Source organism: Littorina saxatilis, linkage group LG8, assembly GCF_037325665.1.
Source record: "Littorina saxatilis isolate snail1 linkage group LG8, US_GU_Lsax_2.0, whole genome shotgun sequence".
In the NCBI taxonomy this organism is placed as follows: Eukaryota; Metazoa; Mollusca; class Gastropoda; order Littorinimorpha; family Littorinidae; genus Littorina; species Littorina saxatilis.
Genome location: NC_090252.1, coordinates 14823086 through 14850221, shown reverse-complemented (window position 1 = coordinate 14850221; position 27136 = coordinate 14823086). Strand labels below are relative to the sequence as shown.

The 27136-nt window shown below is 41.0% G+C and overlaps 2 protein-coding genes across 2 annotated transcripts in view; both read right to left on the bottom strand.

Annotated features, from left to right (window-relative positions):
* LOC138974523 (pleckstrin homology-like domain family B member 1) overlaps positions 1-27136 on the bottom strand; it is a 504261-nt gene that overhangs the window by 406399 nt on the left and 70726 nt on the right. The window lies entirely within an intron of this gene.
* LOC138974063 (neural cell adhesion molecule 1-like) overlaps positions 15473-27136 on the bottom strand; it is a 12000-nt gene continuing 336 nt past the window's right edge. The window contains exons 2-6 of the mRNA XM_070346771.1: positions 26499-26684; positions 20476-20565; positions 19795-19922; positions 18279-18462; positions 15473-16542 (exon numbers count right to left, since the gene is read on the bottom strand). Of these exons, the coding sequence (XP_070202872.1) occupies positions 16238-16542; positions 18279-18462; positions 19795-19922; positions 20476-20565; positions 26499-26684 (893 nt within the window). The 3' untranslated portion in view covers positions 15473-16237. The remainder of the gene's footprint in view (positions 16543-18278; positions 18463-19794; positions 19923-20475; positions 20566-26498; positions 26685-27136) is intronic.

Below are 27136 nucleotides of genomic sequence, written 5' to 3'. Positions count from 1 at the left end.
ACAACACAAACCAGTCACCTGTTTTTACCCCCCCCCCCCCCCCCAAACCCACCACCACCCGTTTTCTTTGGATACACACTTTATCTACATACGTGCCGACGAAATGTTGATCATTGCTTCAATACTTTAAAGCTGTTGCTTGGATAATATTTATTAATAACCCGGTAAAATTAGTATTTCGGTGTTCAGTCAAATGTTAAAGTTTCTATCACACACACACACGCACGCACGCACAGACAGACAAAGGTTAGCATCGCATAGGCTACACTTACGTGAGCCAAAAAACACCTGATTTTTAGATTGTGAGTTATTTGGGGAAAATTCTTTGGGACTGTGACGGTATTCGGTACCTCTCGGGTCGTGTCGGTCGAACTCGGTCGGTCATGTGATGAGGCGCGCATGTGCAACGGTGCTTTTCCGCCCACTACTCGCTTCGCTCTCTGGCATGCACGCGGGACACTGATAAGGCATGGCTTACCGCATCGACCTTGCATTGTTGTCATCTGTAGCTTTGCTACACAAGTAAATTAGATGAACGTACCTGATGTGAGTGTTGTTTATGTACGCTCGGAACACGACAGGGACGAATACAATTTTCCCTCATTCTTTTGCACCTTTCCTCACAATCGACTTTTAATCCTTGACGGCTTTACGTCGCCACATCTAAAACATGGCAGTTTATCGTAATAATGCACTCTGTAGGCCAAGTATAGTTATACACACACACGCACATACAAATACTCATTAACAATAGGGTTAAAGATTACCAGGTTAGTGCGTTTATAACAAGCGTGACAGGTTTGCTGTGGCGATGCACTGTGCGGTTTAGACGTGTGTTTTTTCTGTGCCGTGTGAAATTGGTGGTTGCAGTATCAAAAGTATGTAACAAAAAAAAAATTAACCTAAGGGTTTATTCAAAACATGCATATACAGGCGCCAATCCTTGTAAAATTTATCTAATGTATTATTCATAACTGCGTTATACTTTTCACAGATAAATCTTTGCTTAAAGGTACTGAACTTGTCAAATCCAGGTGCACGGAGCCCCTGGGGCTTTTAGTCCTACCTCAGGCAGCTATCCGTTAGAAGAACTACCAAGGTTTTTTTTACGAATTAATTTCGTACTCGGACCCGGCTGGTCTTGGCCTATTTTTGGATCTAAATTTAGATCAGGTAGATCACCACATCATGCACAAAAAGACACGTCACTGGCAAACTATGTCAGACGTCATCATGAGTTTGTGTAAAACAAAATGGAGGCCGGAATCACTCAGTTAAATCGAACTCCGACCAAACACCACGTAATAACTAGGTTAATTTATGCACTCGCGTGAACAAGAAACTGTCGAGCTTCACAGATGTCGTCGTTGGGTAGTTTTGGGTTTGTTTTACTACTACCATAGGTGGAATTTTGAACTGTAAATGCACTCAGCTGCAACAAAAGCGCAAAACGAAGGATGTGAGCTGCACTGTGCCTTTAAGATTTCTACTAAATGTCTGAAAATGAGGGGTCTGTTTGGAAATATATACGTAGTGTTTGGCACAAATTACTAGCACATCAATAACTTTATCGGTGACTACATTGTTTGCAACTCCAAACAAGTCGCGTAAGGCGAAAATACAACATTTAGTCAAGTAGCTGTCGACCTCACAGAATGAAACTGAACGCAATTCAACGCAGCAAGACCGTGTACTCGTAGGATTGTCAGTCCACTGCTCACGGCAAAGGCAGTGAAATTGACAAGAAGAGCTCAGTAGTTGCGCTGAGAATGATAGCACGCTTTTCTGTACCTCTCTTCGTTTTAACTTTCTGAGCGTGTTTTTAATCAAAACATGTCATATCTATATGTTTTTGGAATCAGGAACCGACAAGGAATAATGTGAAAGTGTTTTTTAATTGATTTCGGCAAATTAATTTTGATAATAATTTTTATATATTTAATTTTCAGAGCTTGTTTTTAATCCAAATATAACATATTTATATGTTTTCGGAATCAGCAAATGATGGAAAATAAGATAAAAGTAAATTTGGATCGTTTTATAAAAAAAATATTTTTTTTACAATGTTCAGATTTTTAATGACCAAAGTCATTGATTAATTTTTAAGCCACCAAGCTGAAATGCAATACCAAAGTCCGGGCTTCGTCGAAGATTACTTGACCAAAATTTCAACAAATTTGGTTGAAAAATGAGGGCGTGACAGTGCCGCCTCAACTTTCACGAAAAGCCGGATATGATGTCATCAAAGACATTTATCAAACAAATGGAAAAAAAGTATGGGGATTTCATACCCAGGAACTCTCATGTCAAATTTCATAAAGATCGGTCCAGTAGTTTAGTCTGAATCGCTCTACACACACACACACACACACACGCACACACATACACACACACACACACACACACACATAGGCCCTACACCACGACCCTCGTCTCGATTCCCCCCTGTCCGTTAATACATTTAGTCAAAACTTGACTAAATGTAAAAAGAACCAGATCTTTAGAAACTTTTAAATTGTCACAATGGGTGCAGTTCGCCTTTAACCAATTTACAAATTATACCCAAAAAGTCTGTACTTTATCACACTCCCAAACCATATGTATAAGGGTTTTTTCATTTCTACCGCAAAATGTACACAATTTTTCGCAAAAATAGAAACCGTTCTGTCGGCAGAATTCTGTACGATAATCGGTACTGGAACCATCTCAGACAAGTATCTTTTGTTGTTTTAAAAACATGTTGAAAAATAACCTTCTTATCTAACAAACAGTTTGAAGATTCAGACCATTTTTCGATACATTTTGGGACCGTAACATGTTTAGTAAATTCTTGGTAAATAAGTTGTGTCTTACCTTTACAAATACATTTCCACACAATGGGCTCTGTCATAATAAAATGTTTATCAAATTCTAAACCGATTTTTCTCTGATATTTTTTTAACAGCTTGGATTGCACCTTCATACAAAAGTTATTTCATAATCGTCATGCAGTCAGTGTGTGCAGAAGCAGTATTTTGAAAATCAGTGGATAGCGAGTCTAAAATAATACTGTGGTTTTCTGTGGCACATTTACACGAGTATAAATGATTAGGAAGGGTGGGGGCTGAAGGGGCGTGTCATCAGACACACGTTCTTAGAACAACAGAGATGAAACCAACACCAAAGACGCCAACAGTCTACTTCTTTTAGCTATATATCACTCATCTCCGAAAAAACAACAGCGCTGAAATAAAGTGTCTTCAGTACAATGTACCGTCTTACAGGCACACTAATGATCTCATCAAAACATCATGGCTTATCATATTAGATCTGACCAGGCTTTTACTCGGGGTAAGACCATTCTTTCAATTTGTCTCATGCCAAAAAACAGCACCCTGGCTGCTTTTCGCGTTGAGTTTAATTGTTTTTGTGACTACATTTCAAATGTTACTTGTTGCATTTAAACACTTTATTCATCAAAACAATTACCGCTGTGCACAGGTAGCACTTAGACCGTTTGTTTCTTTGGTATGTGACAGAGTGGAGGCATGTTCTTATTTCATGTAAAAGCCTGCCCCGATCTTTGAAGGTACTCCTAACAGTTTTCAATAGAAGCATTGAGCCTTTAAGCTGAATCCAAACTGTGTTAGATCTGAAACATTCAAAGGTAAGTCTGGTTTGTCTCCAACAACAATAAACAAGTCGCGTAAGGCGAAATTACTACATTTAGTCAAGCTGTGGAAATCACAGAATGAAACTGAACGTAGTCCGCCGCTAGTGCAAAAGGCAGTTAAAGTGACGAGCCTGTTTGGCGCGGTAGCGGTTGCGCTGTGCTTCATAGCACGCTTTACTGTACCTCTCTTCGTTTTAACTTTCTGAGCGTGTTTTTAATCCAAACATATTATATCTATATGTTTTTGGAATCAGGAACCGACAAGGAATAAGATGAAATAGTTTTTAAAACGATTTCGGAAATTTAATTTTAATCATAATTTTTATATTTTTAATTTTCAGAGCTTGTTTTTAATCCAAATATAACATATTTACATGTTTTTTGAATTAGAAAATGATGAAGAATAAGATGAACGTACATTTGGATCGTTTTATATTTTTTATTTTTGTTTACAATTTTCAGATGTTCAAAGTCATCAATTAATTTTTAAGCCACTAAACTGAAATGCAATATGGAAGTCCGGCCTTCGTCGAAGATTGCTTGGCCAAAATTTCAATCAATTTGATTGAAAAATGAGGGTGTGACAGTGCCGCCTCAACTTTTACAAAAAGCCGGATATGACGTCATCAAAGACATTTATCACAAAAAAAACCTTCGGGGATATCATTCCCAGGAACTCTCATGTAAAATTTCATAAAGATCGGTCCAGTAGTTTAGTCTGAATCGCTCTGCACACACACACACACAGACACACACGCACGCACGCACACACACACACACACACACACACACACACACACGCACACACATACACACACACACACACACACACAGACACACACAGATACACCACGACCCTCGTCTCGATTCCCCCCTCTACGTTAAAACATTCAGTCAAAACTTGACTAAATGTAAAAAGGGAGAGAGAGGGACCCACACACACACACACACACACACACAAACACAAACACACACACAACCACACCTTACGCATATATCGTTTCAGATATCTGTCTCCGTTTCTTTATGTAAACAGTGTGATTTACTTGTTGCATGTGTTATCCGCTCTTGTTACAAAATGTTCGACAACAAATCATTGTAAAATTACTAAGTCTACGGACATGCATTGGCACGACCTAATTCTGCTGAATCGTATGTCTTTTTTGACTGCTTAGAAAAGCGAAGGATGGAAATAACATTTCCTCAAAGCCAAATTGGATGTTGCAATGGTGTACAAAATATGTTTATTTCCTTATTAATGATAAAAAATCGCACTTGGTAAAAACCATTGGTGCATACAAGCACTTATAGCTACTAACCCCCGGTCTGTGTTGACGTGTGTTTTCGCATGTATGGTCACAGTAACGTGCGTATCGCGTACACTAGGATTTTCTGCCATATGAAATTAATATCTTTTGATGCCGAATAAACAGACAAACAAGTCAGTGTGATACAGTGATTACATTATTTTGCATTTCTTTGAAAACACGCCTTTCCTAAGCGCTAGTCTTAGAAACAAATCAAAATAGGATTAGAAGACCCAAGAAACCGGAAGTAGAACTCAATCACTGCTTGCAATCATATATATACGGTAGCTTCTTGCTGTTAAAACATTCTCAAACGTTTTGTGATCAGTAAAACGTTTACTTTTGAGCGTACAATGATGTGATTTAGGTTTAATTTAATTACACGTTCTACGAACATTATGCAACAAAAGTACATTTCAGATACACGAAACCATGACAATAACATTTTCGGCAAATTACAACCTATATGAATTAACGATGCATTACATAAGATTCAAAAACAAAATGTACTTTTTCTCATAATCATATGCACTTTTGTTGGAAAACGCTTTTCCTGAGATAACGTGTGAACATCTGAAAATTGCGCATCAGCTAGTAGATAACCGGAAGTTGAATAAAATGCGAATGTGACACCGTTCTGATAGTTCCTGGTTTTTATCTCGAATGGCTTACCTACTCATATGTATACTTTTTGATGAGGTAAGTGGTAAATGAGAGTTCATATGCCTTAATCTTTAACTATACCCCCTAACCATAGGACGTAATTTACAGTTAAGGGTAGATTTCGATTTAATCGAACATAACTTTTATCCAGCGTTTTCGACAATTTCAAATGCATACCTTCCTTTTTTTTCTTTTTTTTTCTTCCTTGGAACTGATTTTGTGATTGTACACCTGTTCCTTTGTCCCGTTGTGCTCTCACACCGCCCCGTCCCTGCACTCGCTGCTCCAACCACCTCTGAATTTCGTTCCGCTGCCAGACTTGTCGATTTTACAGACGCTCCAGGGGGGGATGTCGGGTCGCTGCGGTAGGCTACCCTCGGAAGATGACACTGCACTTCTGCTGAGTCACTTCGACGGTGTTCAGTAGTGGGTCTGTCCCGAGCTAACGGACGCAGCCCACTACCTACTATGCCCCCTACAAACGACATTGACTTTAAGTCGCGGAGCCAGACTGAGTGAGCGTTCCCTCCAGAGAGCAGACCGCCACTACGTCCCTCCGTCCACCCCCCAGAACGTCACACGTTGAAGACTGACAGCAGAACTACTATTCAGGGAAGGATCGAACAGGAACACTGAGACCAAGGTCACCAAGGTGAGAGCTCCGGCCACAAGAGCAAGGACAATTTATATGTTGGATGAATAATGAGATGAGGATGATTATGGTGATGCTTTGGATTTCCAATTTGGGTTTTGAGACTACGTGACAGGGCAGCACTCTACGCTTACTGTCATAATATATCCTGGCGTCAACCAGGCCCGAGAACTGCCGCACCTGCGGTGTTGGTCAGGTATACAGAACCTAAGCACCCTCAAAGTCGCATTCGTTAAGGTGAATGACACTTGGCTGTGTGATCCCAGCCTGCCCATAAAACCCACATGACCCTGATGGGATTCGAACCCACGACCTCCCGGCCCGCAGCCCGATGCGCTAACCACTGCGCTACGGGGGCCGGTTAATGCACATACTTCAACGTACAATGTAACTAACTTCGATCTAGTTTTAAAAAGTGGGTGGAGATTTTGATAAAAGGTACTACAAGCTGTATAAATCATGGAGGTTGGTTATCGGAGAGGTTTAACGTATTTAGTGGAATTCGACAAGGTTGCCCGTTTTCGCCGTTGGCTTTCGTCTTGGCGGTAGAATTGTTGGCGATTAAGATAAGTGTAAAGCGGCAATTCCACTGATTCATAAAGGGAAGGATTTGTCAAGAAATGATTTAAAGAATTGGAGACCTATTTCACTGACCAATACAGATTATAAGTTATTAGCGAAATGTTTAGCTCTTCGGCTCTCTGATGTTGTTGGGAATGTTGTGAGTGAGGATCAAGTTGGGTATATAAAAGGTAGACGTGTCTCAACCTTATTGCGATTAGTTGATGATGTTTTAGAACATGCAGATTTAATAATAAGCCTGGATTGATGGTGTCAATTGACTTTTTTCATGCATTTGATTGCATCTCCAAAGAGGTGTTGAAGATGTTTGAACAAATTGGTTTTGGAACTGATTTTGTGAAATGGGTTGATGTTTTGAAGAGAAACGCAAAACATTGTGTAAATTATTGTGGTGCGTTATCTGAATTTTTTAATATTGATTCCGGAATAAGGCAAGGGTGTCTTTTTTCCGCACTAGCCTTCGTATTAGCAGTTGAATTGTTAGCAATCAAAATTCGAGAGGCCAAACATATAAAGGGTATGTCATTATGGAACAACGGAGATATGAATAAAGTTTTGAAAGTATTGTTGTATGCTGATGATGTTACATTGTTTTTGCAAGATGAACATGACATGTTCCAAGCCCTGGCTTTGATTGGTAAATTTTCGGAAATATCAGGTTTGAACATAAATCACCAAAAATCCAAACTAATGTGGTTTGGGTCGCGGAAGAATTGTAGGAATGAGTTTTGCGGTTTTGCATGTACTGACAAAATGAAAATTCCAGGTGTATATTTCTGTAATTATATGCGTGCGTCAAAATTGAAAGAGAATTGACAAGAGAGAGTGAATGTTGCAAAAAGGCTCATCTGCATGTGGGAGAAAAGGAATTTGAGCATTATTGGTAAAGTCTGTGTATTCAAAACGTTTATTCTGCCACATTTTGTCTATATAATGCAGGCGCTGATTGTACCAGACGACGTTCTAACTGAAATTAATAGGTTAATGTTTCGCTTCGTGTGGCGCAAAAAAGACTGCAACAGAAAAGCATTTGAAAAGGTGAAAAGAACTGTTTTATGTAACGAAGTAAAGCAAGGTGGATTAAATATGATTGATTTGCGTCAGATGCAGTGTTCCATTTTGTTAAGCTGGGTTGTGAACCTAACTCTGTCTAATGAAGACCAGAAATGGTCATGGCTCCCAAAAGCACTGTTTTTCTGTTTTGGGAGTCGCTTTGAGGTTTTTGTTGCGAACATTAATAGCAAACATTTAAAGGATTGGACAGTATTAAATCGGAATTTTGGTCCGCTGTGTTGAAGGCATGGCTTGATAACAATCAAGTCGATAATAATGGTAATTCTGTGTCGGGTTTGTTGTGGAACAACAAAGATATAATTTGTCAAGGAAACCCACTCTTTTTTGCGGACTGGATTAAAAGTGGTATGTGAGCGATGTGTGTGAGAATGGACGTTTTGCTACCTATGAAGAAGTGTGTGAAAAAACTGGCTACACTGCAAATAGATTGCTTGAGTACAATGTTGTTCGTACAGCTGTACATCTCCTTTTAAGAAATGTAGCTATAAACGATGTAAATTGTTCAGTTTGTGACATTCCAAACTTCTGTGGGAAAAAAGTTAAATCAGTAAAAGAAATTCGAAAGATTCTGGTAGGAAAACAATACAGACTACCCTGTTCAGAAGGATTTTGGAGAAGAAAATTGGGATTTGAAATTGACGAAAAGAATTGGAACTTAGCAGCCACTGTCACTAGTGAAGTTCGATTACGTGTACTGCATTGGAAAATATTGCAAAACATTTATCCAACTAATATTTTATTGTGTAAAATGAAAGTGAAGGCTGATAAAAACTGTACATATTGTAAGGATGAACTTGATGTATTGGAGCATTTTTTCTTTGAATGTCCAACAGTGCTCAGGTTTTGGAAATATATTGAAATGTACATTTTAGTAAACATTGGCGAAAGAATGTTACAGAATGTGCTTTTTGGTATAAAAAGTAACAGCAAAAATATGAAGAAGATTAATCACATTATTTTAATCGCAAAGATGTGCGTAAGCTTTAAAGAAAAAAAAAACGATTCACGATTAACACTGGCAATTATTTTTGGAAATCATGTTGTTTTGAGATTTCGTTAGTCTGAAGTTTGATTAATTGAAAACAAATTATAGTTTATTTTCTTTGATATAAGGTAAAGACAGCCATACATTATGATGCGAATATTGTTTTTAAAAAAAGATCAATATATGATGACATATGATCATTTTGATGCTACACATGTTGACACGTATATTTTTTTTTTCACGTATGACTATTTTTTAGTCCTTTTGTATAATGTAAAAGTTGTTCTGAACCGCATGTAAATGAGAGAGTATGTGTGCAAACAGAAAATACAGTTACCATGTTTGTTAAAAAAATAAAGAAAGATAAGAAACAGCCCTATAGTTGGAATAACTACACCGAACATGATTAATCAGGATGGTACGGTCGTCCTGATATGGCTCTGCGTAGTCGGCTGGACGTTAAGCAACAAATAAACAAACAAGGATGGTACGGTCATACAAATGAAACAAATGGCAGATGGTACAACCCTGTTTTTAAACAACCGAGATGATGCTAACATGGCAATGAACATATTGAACCAATTTAGCAAAGTCTCAGGGCTACAATTAAACTTAGATAAAACGAAAGCTTTGAGAATGGGGAGAGAACCAACGGAACCTAATCTGCCTTTCCAAGTTGTTAAGGAGATTAAAATTTTAGGGATTAAACTCAGTAGTTGTAAAATGGCAAAAGACATCGAGGAAAACTGTAAATTCAAAATGGAGAGTCTTCATGCTATGATTAAACAGTGGAGTAAAAGAGATCTCAGTATACAGGGGAAAATAACAGTTATTAAAACGTTTATGACTTCCCCATTTGTATATTATGCAGTCTGTTGGTCTTCCAAAGCAAGTTCTCACACAGCTAAACACGAAACTATACAAATTTGTATGGCAAAGACAATATAGTAATAAAAAAGCTTTTAAAAAAATAAAAAGGAAAATTATGGAGTCTGAATATGAGCATGGTGGACTGAAAATGATTAATATGTTTGATATACAGAAAGTGTTTTATTTAGGCCAAAAAAAAAATTGTCTGTTTAGGGTAACATGACCAAAAAAAGTAGGGTCGGTAGGTAGGTAGGTTTTTTTTTTTTTTTTTTTTTTTTTTTGTGTGTGTGAATGCTATGTTGGCTGAACATTCACTTCTTATATTTGATGAATACATGTTTCAAAACTAACGTATAAATAAAACAGAGAGAAAGGGAGAGAAAGAAACGCCAAATGTCTCTTTTTAGCATTTTTACCTCTTTTTTTTTTTTTTTTTTTTGAAATCAAAAAAAAGTTTTTGGGTCGGCGCCAAATCGATAGGGTCGGTCGGGTTACCCTAAACAGACAAATTTTTTTTTTTGCCTTAAATTGGATTCGACGGTTGCATGAAGCAGGTCGAGAAAATTGGAGTGCAATCCCAAAATGGCACATTCAACAATTAACAGATGTTAATCATTTGGCAAAAATTAATTGCACGTACACAAAAGGAATTACAAGGAATTGAAAAAGTTTAAAATGATTTTTGGAAAGAGGTATTTTTGACATATCTTGATAATAAGAATAAAGTAGGTTTAGAGGAAGTTGACAGAAATTATGTTGGCAATCAACTGTTATTTAATAATAGACTGATTCAGTTTAAAGGTGAAGTGTTGGATTTTGTAAAATGGCGTCAGAAAGGTTTTAATGTTATAAATGATTTGTTAAATGTTGAAAGAAATCAGTTTCTGTTATGTGAAGAAGTACAGATGACTGTGCAGCAAAACCCTGCAATAACCTTTTTTGAATACAACGCTGTGATGAATGCAAGTGACACAGAAAGGAATAGAAATGAAAACACACAAGATGACCAGACAGGAACACTTTCGACCCCTTACGAGTCTGAACTCAATGTGAACCAAGTTGACGCACTGAGCATCAATAAGGACACTGATGTGCAGCTTCACGGTGATCTACAGATAGAACTAGTTTCTCAGCTCAAGTTTTGACTAAATATTTTAACATCGAGGGGGAATCGAAACGAGGGTCGTGGTGTATGTGCGTGTGTGTGTGCGTGCGTGTGTGCGTGTGTGTGTGTGTGTAGAGCGATTGACATGAGAGTTCCTGGGTATGAAATCCCAATACTTTTTTTCATTTTTTGGATAAATGTCTTTGATGACGTCATATCCGGCTTTTCGTGAAAGTTGAGGCGGCACTGTCACGCCCTCATTTTTCAACCAAATTGGTTGAAATTTTGGTCCAGTAATCTTCGACGAAGCCCGGGGTTCGGTATTGCATTTCAGCTTGGTGGCTTAAAAATTAATTAATGACTTTGGTCATTAAAAATCTGAAAATTGTAAAAAAAAATAAAAATTTATAAAACGATCCAAATTTACGTTTATCTTATTCTCCATCATTTGCTGATGCCAAAAACATATAAATATGTTATATTCGGATTAAAAACAAGCTCTGAAAATTAAATATATAAAAATTATTATCAAAATTAAATTGTCCAAATCAATTTAAAAACACTTTCATCTTATTCCTTGTCGGTTCCTGATTCCAAAAACATATAGATATGATATGTTTGGATTAAAAACACGCTCAGAAAGTTAAAACAAAGAGAGGTACAGAAAAGCGTGCTATCCTTCTTAGCGCAACTACTACCCCGCTCTTCTTGTCAATTTCACTGCCTTTGCCATGAGCGGTGGACTGACGATGCTACGAGTATACGGTCTTGCTGAAAAATTACATTGCGTTCACTTTCATTCTGTGAGTTCCACAGCTACTTGACTAAATATTGTATTTTCGCCTTACGCGACTTGTTTTGTTTTTTTCTTAATGAAGATGATCTTGTTGACTACTTTTCTTGGAATGCGCAAGAGGATGATAATCAGCAGTAGCTAAATATCTGTATTTTACTGTAAATAGGACCGAATTGTTTCAGACAAACAGGCTGGTAAATCTTTAAAGTTCTGGAACATCAAACAGCTGATTGCAGCTCTTGGCAACGTGCGCCACTTGCTCCTGTTTCTCCACGCCTTTACCAGCAGCGACACAACCTCTAGACCCTATGGTGTCAGAAAAGCAACCTCGATGAAAAAAACTCAAAAAATACCTGCAGTAGCAAACACTTGCGACCTTGGAGGATATCCTATCAGCAGGCGAAAAGGCGTTAGTACTGCACTACAACGGTAGTTTCAGAGAGGGTCTTGATGAACTTCGCTACAGACTCTTCTGTTCAAAGGTAGCAGTTGGAACGACGTTTGTGCAAGTTCACACTCTGCCGCCCACCTCAGCAGCTGCCCGATTCCACAGCACGGACTACGGATGGAAACTTGAGCGTGGCATCCTTGTTCCAGTGACAACAGATCTGCCGGCAGCACCAGCCGACGTGTTAAAGGTGATTCGCTGCACATGCAAAAGTGGTTGTGACACAAAACGGTGTAGCTGCAGGAAACACGGACTAGAGTCCACATCTGGATGTGGGGAATGTCGCGGTGTTGGCTGCTGCAACTCGCCTCTTCCGTCTTTTGAAATGTGAAACATCGTAACCATCAAGTTTTCCTCAAAAGGTAGGCCTATTGTGTTATGCACTCTTTTGTTCACCTGAAGATGACTTTGAATGAACGCCAGTCTTTTTTTTCCAGTAAGTATTCTGCTGAAGAAGACTAACGGATAGGAAGAGGTATAGTCGTATTAAAGAATGCGTATTTCTGTTATCATCAGTACGCGAACAACGCATTGTTCATTTCATTTTTATTATTTTATTATCCCATTGCTTGGAAATTCGGAAAGCTTTCAGCAACTGTGACAAGAGTGGCGCTTCCCAGATGTGCGCATGTTAAGGTGTAATCATCTAACTCAGTGCACTAATGGCAGAATGACCAAGGCTTTTTACTGTGGTGACACGGGGGTGGGACATGGATACCGTTTCTTAGTCTGCTCATACCCTTGACCCTTGTCCGTCCACCGGCCTAACGAATTGTGCATTATAGATGACGGTAGACTAAGAACCTTAAAATGAAGGGCTGTAGCGTGGACTTTTGCAACGTCATTGACGAAAACAAGGGTTTTTATATGTGACGTAATCAAACCGTCATAAAAAAGTTATGCAGAGGCTGCCAACGGTATAACTCTTGGGGAATGTTAAGACAGGCTATCTTAATGTGTTGCAACCAAAAAACTTTCTGTAACCATTTTCTTTGGGTCTAAGCATAATTCTGGACAGGTTCCCCACGCTATAAGCTAGTTTCTGGTTAACTGTTTGTTTGCTTGATGGAACGGTTATTCATGTACGTCAACGGGTCTTGCGTCGTGTGTTGTTTTGGGGGTTCGTGGGAGGGGGGGGATGAGCTCTTACATTTACGTAAAAGCACACCAATGCTAAAAAGGTAATTTCCGCTGGACCTCTCGACCATGCATGTCAAGTGCGCTTAAATGACAAACATATTTGAATGTGTAACCGTGTGCCGAAACACTACGATCACCTCGGGAAGCGAAGTGCAATCAAACAGGTTTGAAAATATTAGGGCTAATTTCTTAGCCCTATAAAAAATGTTATGCAAACCCGAAGGTTTCCATGAACAAACAGACAATCGGAAACCACCAGACCCCATCACAAACAGAATCTCACAATCCACTGGTGTTGACTTTTAAAGGCCAACAACTCGGGTGCAGAGTCTGCTGTGAAAGGAGCGGTAGCCTCCCCTGTCACAAATGCATAGCAAGGTGGAGAAACGCACACACACACGCACATACACACACACACACACACACATACACACACACACATACACACACACACACACATACACACACACACACACACACATACACACACACACTCTCTCTCTCTCTCTCTCTCTCTCTCTCTCTCTCTCTCTCTCTCTCTCTCTCTCTCTCTCTCTCTCTCTCGGTCTCGAATAGCAGCTAGCATCTGCTGAAGAGACATTAAACCCCAAAAACCAACCAACCATCTCTCTCTCTCTCTCTCTCAGTTTTATTCACAACTACCCACGTATGAAAATCTAACATTGAAATCTATGCCATTCACTCTTTTGTGGTGGCAGAAGATGTTGGTGTGTTTTTTCCACCTGGCTGGGTCGTCTGTTGTTCTCGTGCAGATGCACACGGGGCAACATTCGGCTTGTTCTGTGCACGAGTGATCAAGGCCGGGGGACAAAGTAGACCACGCCGTGGTGAGTAAGTCACAGGCGCATGATATTGGTTTAATGGTGCAGACACAAGACAATGATTTGGTTACAGTTCATGAAAATCTTGCCGTTCTTTAATGTGCCTCTTTATTGAGCCCGAAGTGGACTTCGCGAAGAGTTCGCGTAATCTTTTTACCGAAACCTCAGTGTTAAAGCTTCGTGCGGCCAGCTTCTCGAAGTCTTTTTACCGAAAACTCAGTGCTAAAGCTTCGTGCGGCCAGCTTCTCGAAGTCTTTTTACCGAAACTCAGTGCTAAAGCTTCGTGCGGCCAGCTTCTTGAAGTCTTTTTACCGAAAACTCAGTGCTAAAGCTTCGTGCGGCCAGCTTCTCGAAGTCTTTTTACCGAAAACTCAGTGCTAAAGCTTCGTGCGGCCAGCTTCTCGAAGTCTTTTTACCGAAAACTCAGTGCTAAAGCTTCGTGCGGCCAGCTTCTCGAAGTCTTTTTACCGAAACTTCAGTGCTAAAGCGTCGTGCGGCCAGCTTCGCCAAGTCTTTTTACCGAAACTTCAGTGCTAAAGCTTCGTGCGGCCAGCTTCGCGAAGTCTTTTTACCTAAACCTCAGTGCTAAAGCTTCGTGCGGGCAGCTTCGCGAAGTCTTTTTACCTAAAACTCAGCGCTAAAGCTTCGTGCGGGCAGCTTCGCGAAGTCTTTTTACCGAAAACTCAGTGCTAAAGCTTCGTGCGGCCACCTTCTCGAAGTCTTTTTACCGAAACCTCAGTGCTAAAGCTTCGTGCGGCCAGCTTCGCGACGTATACTTCGCGTAGTCGACTTCGCCAAATTAAGGACAGGCATCAAAGTCCGTGGCCAGCATCAGTCCCTCTCCGCACCAAACTCTATGGGAGCAGACAAGACCTGGAAGCCACGACGTCATTCGTCTCGCAGACTAAACTGATGGTGTGACGGCGAACGCAAGAAGAAGAAGAAGAAGAAAGTCCGTTACTGCTAATAATTCTGATCGATTGAAGTCAAATGAATGTCGTTGATAAGGTATGTGAAAAGGATAGCAAAAGGTCAGAGAAGACCGCAGTGGCAAAACTTTGTTTGGTTAATTAGCTAATTACTGTGCCATATCCAAAATGTCAAATGACGGAAACGAATGATTCTTCGATTGTCTTGATACTTGTTGGTATTGTTGTCATTAAAGCGTTACAAATTCTGTCATAGTAGAGTTGTCAGTTGTGATTTAGTGGTGCATAAAAAAATTGATCTGGAAATCATTCTGATTCAAGCACACACACACACACACACACACACACACACACACACACACACACACACACACACACACACACACACACACTGATTTGTGTATAAAAGGAAGCATGCAGAAGTATATTTGAGTCTAGAAATTCATTTAAAAAGCATTTCTCACACACACACACACACACACACACACACACACACACACACACACACACACACACACACTGGTTTTTGTATAAAAGGAAGCATGCAGAAGTATATTTGAGTCTAGAAATTCATTAAAAAAAGCATTTCTTCTTTCAAAATTATGTAGAAGTTTGCTTGTCGTCTGCTGTGGAGGTAATCAGATGTTGAAGCATACATGTTAAATCCTAAACCGCACCGGACTACCTTGACCTTTAAAGATTTTGATGTTTATATTTTCTATTATTGAAATAGCCGTCATGTTTCAAGAATTTGTTCTGTCTATTTTTTGTGCATCAGTGTTTGTCATTCTGCTATCTGCTTTTCGTGTCCCATGTAACGCAGTCCCTGTTCAACATGCAAATACTTGTATTTCTCTTGAGTGTTCATCAAGAAAACTAAGCACTTCTTGGCATCACAGATTCTGGGAACCACAATCACACGTAATGTGGGAAAATCAACCGTGATGGAAATTAAAGTTCACTGGAAGCGTTTGACGACTTTTTTCTTGACATTGCTTCGTAGGCCACAGTCCTCAGATGGCAGATGAAAACGGAGTCTTTATGTGAGACAGGTTGGAGACAGGTTAAGTCTTTATCAGGCAACATCCCATGCTTACACTCATGGTGCCTCACTGTCCTCTGCCCCTTCACTGGCCTCTGTACTAGCGACACTGGACTCGTCAGGCTCAGCGTCCGGTGTGGTGGGGTTGGTCTAGTTTTGGGGTGGTACTGCGCTGCCAGCAGCCTGAGGGCCGTTGTCTGGAGGGACGCTGGCTGGAGGGGCGTTGTCTGGAGAGGCATACAGTTGACCTGGCCTACGTTCCTTGAAGTAAACTCCAGCACCGACTGCTGCCATGAAGACACACACTCCTCCTGCCACACCCAGACCGATGGCCAGAGCGTTCGATGAGCTGGATTCCGTGTCTGTGGTCGTTGTGCTGTTGTTGTCACTGTCGCCCTCATCTTCAGATGATGTGCGGGTATTGCTGCTGTCTGTGCTGGTCCCAACCGTGGCTTCTGCAACATAAGCAACAAGTACCTCTTCAACACACAACTAAATAATATTAATAATAATGAGGATAGTCATATGGCGCAAATCCTAAAACAGTTCTAAGCGCCTCACGAAAACATACATAAATATATTATTAAGTACACAATTAAAAATAAAATGATAATACACATCGAAATATACTTATACACTAACATCATAAAAACGTATCACGTCAACACACAATGTACACATAATCAGTACTTTTTAGTGCTATAATTACTATAGACAGGTGAAACCACTCACAAGGAGTTGCAAGTCAATACAAAGTTAGGAAGTAGGACTCTCATTGACACGGGCACTCACAGAGAGAGGTAGCTGTTTACTAATACATGTATATGTAAAACATTAGCGTCAAATTACCCTTCTTTCAACCATGTAACGTCATATGACGACAATATTATAATATGTTTGATAGCTTGTTGACAGACCAGCTTTTTTGTTTGTCCGAGGGGAGAAAATCGTTTTCTGTTTCATCTTTATCGATCAAGGGCGCCTGCCAAACGGTTGTGTGACGTGTCTAGTGTGTTGGCGAAGTGTCTTGTGCTTGTCACTTCTCGCTTTCAGCCCTCACCGCTGGCTAGCACCGTCTGTCCTTTTTAGGACAATGCGAAAAGAGAGCAGAATGCGTCAGTCTCTCCTGCCAGTACAATAACCTCTCCACAACAAGCCCTATGTAGTGCCTCCATCGCGGCGACAGGCGTAAACTGGGTACCGCAAGGCCCCAGGCTAGACTACAAGGACTCGGAGGAGGTTGGCCCCTAGACGTGCGGCATGCGGGCCCACCGGTGTGTGGAAACGCCCAGGTGCCCACGAACCAACCTCCAGCTATGGGTCAAATAGCCGGGCAGGATAGGCTCGTCAACCCTGGCAGGCAGCTATCCTAAGAGAAGACCACTCTGAATTCAAAACGAGGGTAGAGGAGGCTCATCATCCATGGAAGGAAACTCGTCTAGGAGAAGGAAAACTCCGAAATGAAACCCACGCAGTCCCTCGAAGACGGAACGGCACTGGCCTTTTTTAGGCGGGGAGCAGACCGGGTGCCTACGCTATCCTCGACAAATGGTTGTGTCATCAACGAATCAACGTGATGATCAAGGGCAACACACGACATCCCTCCCTACACACACACGCATACACACACACACACACACACACACACACACACACACACACACACACACACACACACGAACGGCCACACACACGTATGTGGACGGACACTGTGAAGTCTCACTCAGGCGAGAGAAACATTATTGTTGAAATGTTTAGATGTCTATGAAGTTAACCGCTATAGCCCTTGATGAAATATTTCGTCAACTTTCAAGGTCAAGGCGGGGTCGAGTCCAGGTAGAAAAAGAAAGTGGTTTGGGGTTTTTAAATGTGCGAAGTTACATTTCTGAAAATTCATACTCCTATTACATTTAAATAGTTTTTGTTTTTCACGATTTCAAAAACAGCAAAAACAAAGTGCTAAGAACATAACTTCGTAAATGCTTTTATCCATATAATTTGGACCAGCACCATCAAAAGGACTCTCTCTCTCTCTCTCTCTCTCTCTCTCTCTCTCTCTCTCTCTCTCTCTCTCTCTCTCTCTCTCTCTCTCTCTCTCTCTCTCTCTCTCTCTCTCTCTCTCTCTCTCTCTCTCTCTCTCAACATGTATTTATTTATGCCTGTACAAATGCACCGTTTTTGTTTGCTTTACCGTTCACACGAACAAGGATTTCCTGAGTGGAGTTGAACGTGAGCCATTTGTCTGTTTTAGCCACGCACGCGTACTTGCCACCATCGTCCAAATCCACCGAGTCACGCTGCAGCCTAGCGTTTTCCATTTGTTCGCCGTTGTATGTGTTAGCCGTCTGGAGCTTGTAACGAGCCTCATCTCCTCCCTGAACATGGAACCAAATCGTCGTCGTCACGGAATGTTGGCGTAATTCAACTCTTGGCGGATATGATGTTTTTGTGCTTTAGACTAATAAATCATTCTCCATGAGAAATATTCTCTTAAATACGATGGACGATACATGATTTAACATTCTTTTATCTTTCTACCCATACCAGGTACCAATATAAACATCATTTTATTCCGAAAAGCCCTCTACAATGAGTTACACCAAAATTCCATGGTGACATCAATATGAACCTCAGCCATTAACTCATTATCTCCCAGGTACGGATATATCCGTACCCACTCATATGGCTCTATGTGACCAGGAACGGATATATCCGATCAGACTGTTAGCTTCAGTCGCTTCCTGTAACGTCGATCTAACGCCTGCATTCCATCCAGCGTATTGATACACAGTTTCAACACAGCTACTACAATTCTGAGTGACCTGCTGCAGCACAGCTGGTCTCGGCTAAAAAAAACTTGGTCAACATAGGTGGGGTACAAAGTGTTAACTGTGTACACTTGAACTTGGAATAGTTTCTTAGGTTTAAAATAACTCTGCAGAAACCAGCACCACGATAATACACGTTTTTCGAAAATAACTTTGCTGTGTATTGTGGAAAAGTTGCATGCGCCCCGGACACGGAGACACACGACGACACTCCGTCGTACAGTTAGGATCAGTGATCTCATCGAATAACTAACTCTGATTTATTTGTAATCCAGTGGCCGGTAAATTTTCCTTTGACACAACTGCAAAATTAATGAGAGTTCACGATTCATTGTGGCAATGATTATATATTGACCTGCTGTGATTGCTGTCATAGCGTTTTGTCTGCGGTAACTAGAGTTTGACGTGAGGTCATGGAAACACACACATGACTATGATGTGTATATTTTCAAGATAAACAACAGGCATCCCAAACGTGTTGTTTTAAAAACATTGTCAATGCCGCAATAACAAGCAAACAGCAACATGTCTAAAAGACACGGAAAAGCCATAGTTTTTCATGAGGTTTGAAAGCCATCAGCAACTTCAGACATAATAAAGAATCATGAATCTGAAACTGTCACGTGAACTGATCACATTGAATACATAGTTCGCACCACACACACACACACACACAAACATTCATAAACACACACACACACACACACACAAACACACACACACACACACACACAAACATTCATAAACACACACACACACACACACACACACACACACACACACACACACACACACACACCGTGGTGGGCATGCTAGTTCATTCTACACAACAGTGGATTTTAGCATACAGAGTGAAACAGGACAAGGCTCGATGCCTACCACAATTGGTTCTCCGTCCTTGTACCAGGTGACCCTGGGTTTAGGATAGCCCAGAACTCTGCATTCAATGGTCAGCGTCTCACCCAGTACCACGTCCTTTGACTCAAAAGGAAGGACCTGTGGTGTAGCTGCACATTGCATAGATCACACATGTCATAACATCAGCAACAACAACAAAACATGAACAAATAATTATGTGACCCTCCACCACGGAATGAGTCGCATGTCACCTTTGCATGATTTTCATATTTTTACATTTTCCTAAAGAGTTTTTTATGCTCTATCCAGTGGTGAAAACCGTTTTAGAAAAGATTGAAAACTGTTTGAGTTATAAGCCTGTGACTAAGGTGACCAGACACTCCCCGGACTTATATCAAGCCTAGCGCAGAACCGCGCGAGGTGACATGCGACTCATTTCGTGGTGGAGGGTCACAGTTATGAGCCAAAGAAATAATAATAAAAATAACTCTCCGCATATAAATGCTATTCTTAAGTCGAGATACCTTCAGCTATCACTGCCTGATCTTCAAACACATATTATGCGAGCTGAAGCAAGAGTGTTTCTTTGTGTTTTCCTTTCGGAGCTTTTTCTCCATACTGGACCTCATGAAATAAACGTTACAAGAAGATGAATCAGAGATGAAAGCAAGCTACCAACCCGCAAAGCGTGAGGAGACTTACCATAGTATTTAACATCAATATCAATGCTGCGTTGTTTTCCATTGTCCTCAAATTGTGCAACACATACGTACAGTCCAGCAAAACTGCGAACTGAAAAGTTTCAAGCGAAGCATAACTTTTGTTATCTGATATTGTGAATTAGACACACCACACAATAACACATGCTACAAGAGAACTCTAACCAGTTTGTTTGTTTGTTCGTGGGCTGAAACTCCCACGGTTTTTACGTGTATGACCGTTTTTACCCCGCCATTTAGGCCGCCATACGCCGCTTTCGGAGGAAGCATGCTGGGTATTTTCGTGTTTGTATAACCCACCGAACTCTGACATGGATTACAGGATCTTTTTCGTGCGCACTTGATCTTGTGCTTGCGTGTACACACGGGGGTGTTCGGACACCGAGGAGAGTCTTCACACAAAGTTGACTCTGAGAAATAAATCTCTCGCCGAACGTGGGGACGAACTCACGCTGACAGCGGCCAACTGTTTAAGTTGAGAAGTTTAATCACAGGTCCCGGGGGTCGATCCCACTTTATTTTGAGCCCACTGGCCTAGTCCACCTTTTTCCAGAAAGATTTGCTATCAAGGGTCAAGGCCACTTCTAAAAGGGACGCTATATATCCACACCGAGAATTTTTATATCGAAGGGGAATTCTACTTGGTTTAAGTTTTGAAGGAATAAGTGTCGAATTTGATGTCTGTATGTTTATGCCTCATAGTGTTTAGGCGGTGACTGACAAATTTGTTTGAAAAAAACTGTGTTTTATCGGTGTAGATAGCGTTGATCATAACTCGGGGTCTTTGTTCGTACACAATGGCTAGCTCAGCAGATGTTCCTGTTTTAAATATTTTGTTCGGCGATTTTATCACCACATTGTGAAGAATGGTTATATGTTTTAGATATTTTGTTGGGCGATTGTGGGGAATGGTTATATGGAAGATTATCGCATTTTTACTGATCACATGACAAAACATGCTGTTGTCATTGGTCAACTAGGAACTGTATATCAATTGACATCGCGCAGGAAGTTCCCAGCGAATTTGATATCGCGCAGGAAGTAGTTCATCAATTTTAATTTTGAAGAAAAAAATCTCACCTGAAGGAAACAAATGTCTCCCTTTTTTTAAATCACAAATTTATAAAAGAAAAGTAATTGAATCAGAAAGATTAAGCTGTGCAATGAATAGAATCAAACTGTTCCCACCCAGCTTTAACAGAGAAGTAGTAGAAAAGAATGTTACAATCTTACCGACTGCGGTAGTTGGAACAGCCATAAACAAAGCTGACCTTGAAAGTACCAGTATATGTAGTGGCAATACTTACTGAGAAAACTGTGAGATCTCTTGCAGTGTTTCAGCGCACATCACTCACAAAAAGGCAGGAAATGAGCAGCCGATTTAAACAGTTCGCACCTGCATGAACCATTGTCCACCTTTCTTAGTCGTAGCCATACAACATCATCCAAACAACTTTCAGCATCTATCACAGTCACAGCGCCGTCGGAGGACGCCATTTTGGATGAGTCGTAAGCGAGACTGAGCTTCGAGAAACATTATTATGCAATCCGCCGATACCGACAAATACCTGGAAGCTTTCTTGGGCACAGAACATGAGCCAGAGGACTTTGCTGATACTGCCTGGCGCACTTCAGTTCCTGCCATTGTTCAGAATTGCCAAATCGAACAGTCAAAAAGAGTACGACTGAGGAAGTAACTGGGACATTCTTAGCTGTTCCTTCGAACTGGCAACTCCACTGAACTTGTTAGCCTTTGTTGGTGATCTGTTTCAACCGTATATTTTTGTTCTTTTTTCATCATAAATGCCTTATTTTGTCTGACAAAAAGAACCAGTTACTGAAAAATAAAAGTAAGAGCAGCAAAGTTACGCGGAAAGCAGGAAAAGACAACCCAACATTTCCAACATTAAATACAAGGCAGTAGCCTCCCTTGCGTTTGTCTGACTTCTTAGGTAGGTTTATGATTCCTACTGTTCCGAAATCGAATGCGATAAAATCGTTATCGTTAGATTTGACTGTGATATCAACATTTATCAGTCTGAATGTCTCGAAAGGCTGAATCATATCAGATCTCGGCTTACGCCTCGATCTGATATGAGTTCAGCTTTCTCGACATTCAGACTGATAAATGTTGATATCACAATCAAATCTAACGATAACTAATAAAAATTTGTTGTCGGTCTCCGACACAAAATGCGGAAAAAGTTTTGAAACAAATTTGGAAAAAAAACCATACAACTTGGATGCATGCAAATTTATGGGATGCAAAATTCAGCGGCACGAACAACAATTCCAGGTGTGGGCAACATGATATGTGAGATAGTGTGAAAAGTGTGAGCAATCTGTTTAATGTCTTCTGCACATTTCTGCGTGTAGAAATTGTCAATCTAAACTTTGAAACGTAAATGACTTTATGACAAGTCATAAATACCTGTCCGTGTCAACGGTAGGCCCGGGCTTTAAAACTTAATTGTAATAGAGTCCTGCTGCAGAGGTGGAAACCATGTTGCCTGTCAGTATCATTATCTAACGGGAGTACTACTAAAAAAAAGTAGAAACACTACGTTCTACTTTAGTTGCCATTTTATGTTCGTTACAGTAGTCCCTTCCATTTCCGGCCCTTTCGTGGGCGTGAACCTACCCGGAGCGGCCAGCTTTCCCATGACTAATGAGTTTTCCTTCTATAATTGACTCTTAATGGCCGTTAACCTGTCTGACGCGGTCAACGGTCACTGATTTTTGCCCTAAGGTGCCCCTCTTACTCGACAGGAGCGGCCACTTAACGGCCACTTGTCACTTTCGCGGGCGAGCGCCTGTGGTGTGTGTGTGTGTGTGTGTGTGTGTGTTGTGTGCACAGACGGCACAGCACGAGCAGACGACATGAATACTTACGCATGCGCAAACTGTAAATACAGACATGCGCATACATGTACATTTACGGCAGTCACTTCCGGATCGATCACAGCTGATGTGAGTTTGAAAACACTTGTTTATCTGACACTCAAATACATATATAATAATCCAAACAACACACATAGAAACATACGAAACAATAGCTTAGCCAAGACGATCGAGTTAAACACGCAAATAATTAAGATGTATAAACGAAAGCAAAACTAACAGAGACAATGAATCGGCGGCTCGTGGATGATCGCTTTCTTTTCTTCATGAAAACTTGATCGTGTTTTTTGGGTTTTTTTGGAGGAGGAGGGGGCCTGTAATGAACGGCCACCTGATATTTGCGGTCACCTTTGCAATGACTAATGGGTGACCGGATATGGCAGGTACTACTGTATAATAATTTAAAGGACTAACAATTCATGTCACACAATGGTACCCAGCTCTGCAGAACAACCCAATACTTAGTTCATGTTGCCCATTGATGTTACCGGCACGGTTGGCCTAGTGGTAATGCGTCCGCCCCGTGATCGGGAGATCGTGGGTTCGAACCCCGGCCGGGTCATGCCTAAGACTTTAAAATTGGCAATCTAGTGGCTGCTCCGCGTGGCGTCTGGCATTATGGGGTCAGTGCTAGGACTGGTTGGTCCGGTGTCAGAATAATGTGACTGGGTGAGACAGTGAAGCCTGTGCTGCGACTTCTGTCTTGTGTGTGGCGCACGTTATATGTCAAAGCAGCACCGCCCTGATATGGCCCTTCGTGGTCGGCTGGGCGTTAAGCAAACAAACAAACAAATTGCCCATTGATGGCGTAAGCCTGATTGACTCACTACATAAGCAGATGCGCAGTTATACTAACGTGCAACATAGCGACATAGCGACATAGCTCCAACAGCGTAACCTGAAAGACATGTAGACAAAGAGCATGTTAGACAAGTACACAATGAACTGTATGAAATGACTGCACCTTGTCACGGGGAAAGGGTAAAAAGCAGGCTGAATAACTTTTTTGTTTTTTTTACAAAAATGTGACCCTCTACCACGAAATGAGTCGCATGTCACCTCGCGCGGTTCTGCGCTAGGCTTAATATAAGTCCGGGGAGTGTCTGGTAACAGTGTGAGGGTCACCTTAGTCACAGACTTATAACTCAAACAGTTTTCGCTTTTTTTCTAAAACGGGTTTCACCACTGGATAGAGCATAACAAACTCTTTAGGAAAATGTAACAATATGAAAATCATGCAAAGGTGACATGCGACTCATTCCGTGGTGGAGGGTCACAAATGATAGGCGCAACTTCTACGCTGTTTCGCCGTGAATGCCGCGCACAACGGTACATACCCCATAGGGGGAAAAGTCTTCAACTACTAATCCAATATTTTTCTGTAATGATAACTGAGTAACATTGATACAAAAATCAACACAGTGAAACTGTCAATCTCATTCAGTTAGTAATTTGAAGGGATCTACTGCAGATGTTTTGGGACGCCCCGACAACATATAATATCAGTATTATCATGTGACAGGGATGGCCAAATCTCACATTTTCAATTCGCCAGCCGGGCGAGTAACTTCAAAACATTTACTAGCCCGCCAAATATTATTCTGGCCCGGTACATACTAAAGTTCATGCATCTGCAGTGTTTATATGGCTTTGAAACGCGATAGTTCAAACCCAAACTGTTGCATTTGACCTGCATTTCCACTTGCCAGGCGGTTTCTACTAGCCTGGCGTATTTTTTACTCGCCCCTGACGATCGGGGGTGGCCGAGTGGTAACGCACTTGCGCTCGGAAGCGAGAGGTTGCGAGTTCGACCCTGGGTCAGGGCGTTAGCAATTTTCTCCCCTCTTTCCTAACCTAGGTGGTGGGTTCAAGTGCTAGTCTTTCGGATGAGACGAAAAACCGAGGTCCCTTCGTGTACACTACATTGGGGTGTGCACGTTAAAGATCCCACGATTGACAAAAGGGTCTTTCCTGGCAAAATTGTAAAGGCATAGATAAAAATGTCCACCAAAATACCCGTGTGACTTGGAATAATAGGCCGTGAAAAGTAGGATATGCGCCGAAATGGCTGCGATCTGCTGGCCGATGTGAATGCGTGATGTATTGTGTAAAAAAAAATTCCATCTTACACGGCATAAATAAATCCCTGCGCCTTGAATATGTGCGCGATATAAATTGCATAAAATAAAAAAAATTAAAAAAATAAAAATCCCTGCGCTTAGAACTGTACCCACGGAATACGCGCGATATAAGCCTCATATTGATTGATTTGGCCATCCCTGCATATGCAAGCGAATATGAACAATACAATCAATTCCATGTTGCAACATTATATGTTTGTGAGAACCACAGTTAAAGGCAGAGTAAGCCTCCCGTAAACCATCACAGATACGGTCAGGCTTTTACACACAGTACAAACACCATTTCATTTAAACACTCACCAATTGAGAACATCCTAGGTGCCCTCCGTAAAGAGCGAACAATTTTCAAAGAATTTATTTTTGCGTGGTTTATCTTACCCCTGAGCCATCGTGAACCCGTGTGATCCAGTTTTCCCTTTTCACAATGCAGTCGTCATAGTTAGTCATTTGAATGCGACTCGACGTGAGCTTATCTACAACTTATAGCACGTTTTTTTTATGCACGAAACAACGGCTGTGGTTCACAAGAACTCTAGCGATGGCTTTTGACTGTTGAGAGGAACGGCGATTTGCACTGATAAACCGGCCGTCGTCTGCTACGACCCTTGCGTGACCCTGCTTCCGGGCTTTTCTTTTTTTAAACTTTCACAACTTCGAATTGTTCTGATCTTGTCTTGATGAAAAACGAATTCTTTTATGATTAAAGAATGTTTGTGTAACAAGCTGTCAATTTATTATTTAGATTTTAAAAGTTAGGTCTAGCGCAAAAACGAGGCGCCGTTGTTGTTAACGGAACAAGTCTACGAAAATAAATTCTTTGAAAATGTCTCACGCTCGACAGAAAGCAGCCAGGATGTTCCCGTTCGGTGAGCGTTCAAATGGAAGTATGCTTGTACTGTATTTAGACGCTCGGGGAGCTCTGTGATGGTTTACGGGAGGCTTACTGTGCCTTTAAGAGTCTTACGCGGGTGTTTGATCTCCAGCAAGCCGTTTCCGTGATCAACATAGGCCTGGTTGCCTTGCACTGGAATGTCAGCTACAGGCAGGTACCCTTTCGTCCAGATGTAGGTATAATTTTTGGAGGTGTCCTCCAGACCGCATCCGAGCTCAGCGTCTTTAAAGGGCTCAAATTCCACCTCCTGTGGTCTTACTGGTTAATAATAATAAATAATTTCAACAGAAACAGCAACTGATCCACACACACAAAAGTCCGGTAAGGCGAAATTACTACATTTTAGTCAAGCTGTCGAACTTACAGAATGAAACTGAACGCACTGCATTTTTTCACCAAGACCGTATAGCATCGTCAGTCCCCTGCTCGTGAAAAAGGCAATGAAATGGACAAGCCAGTACAGCGCGGTAGTGGTTGCGCTGAGCAGCTATAGGATAGTATGCTTTTCTGTATCTCTATTCTTTTCAACTTTCTGAGCTTGTTTTTAATCCAAATATAACATATATATATGTATGTTTATGGAATCAGGAACCGACAGGGAATAAGATGAAATTGTTTTTAAATCGATTTCGGAAATTTAATTTTAATAATAGTTTTCATATTTTTTAATTTTCTGAGCTTGTTTTTAATTCGAATATAACATATTTATA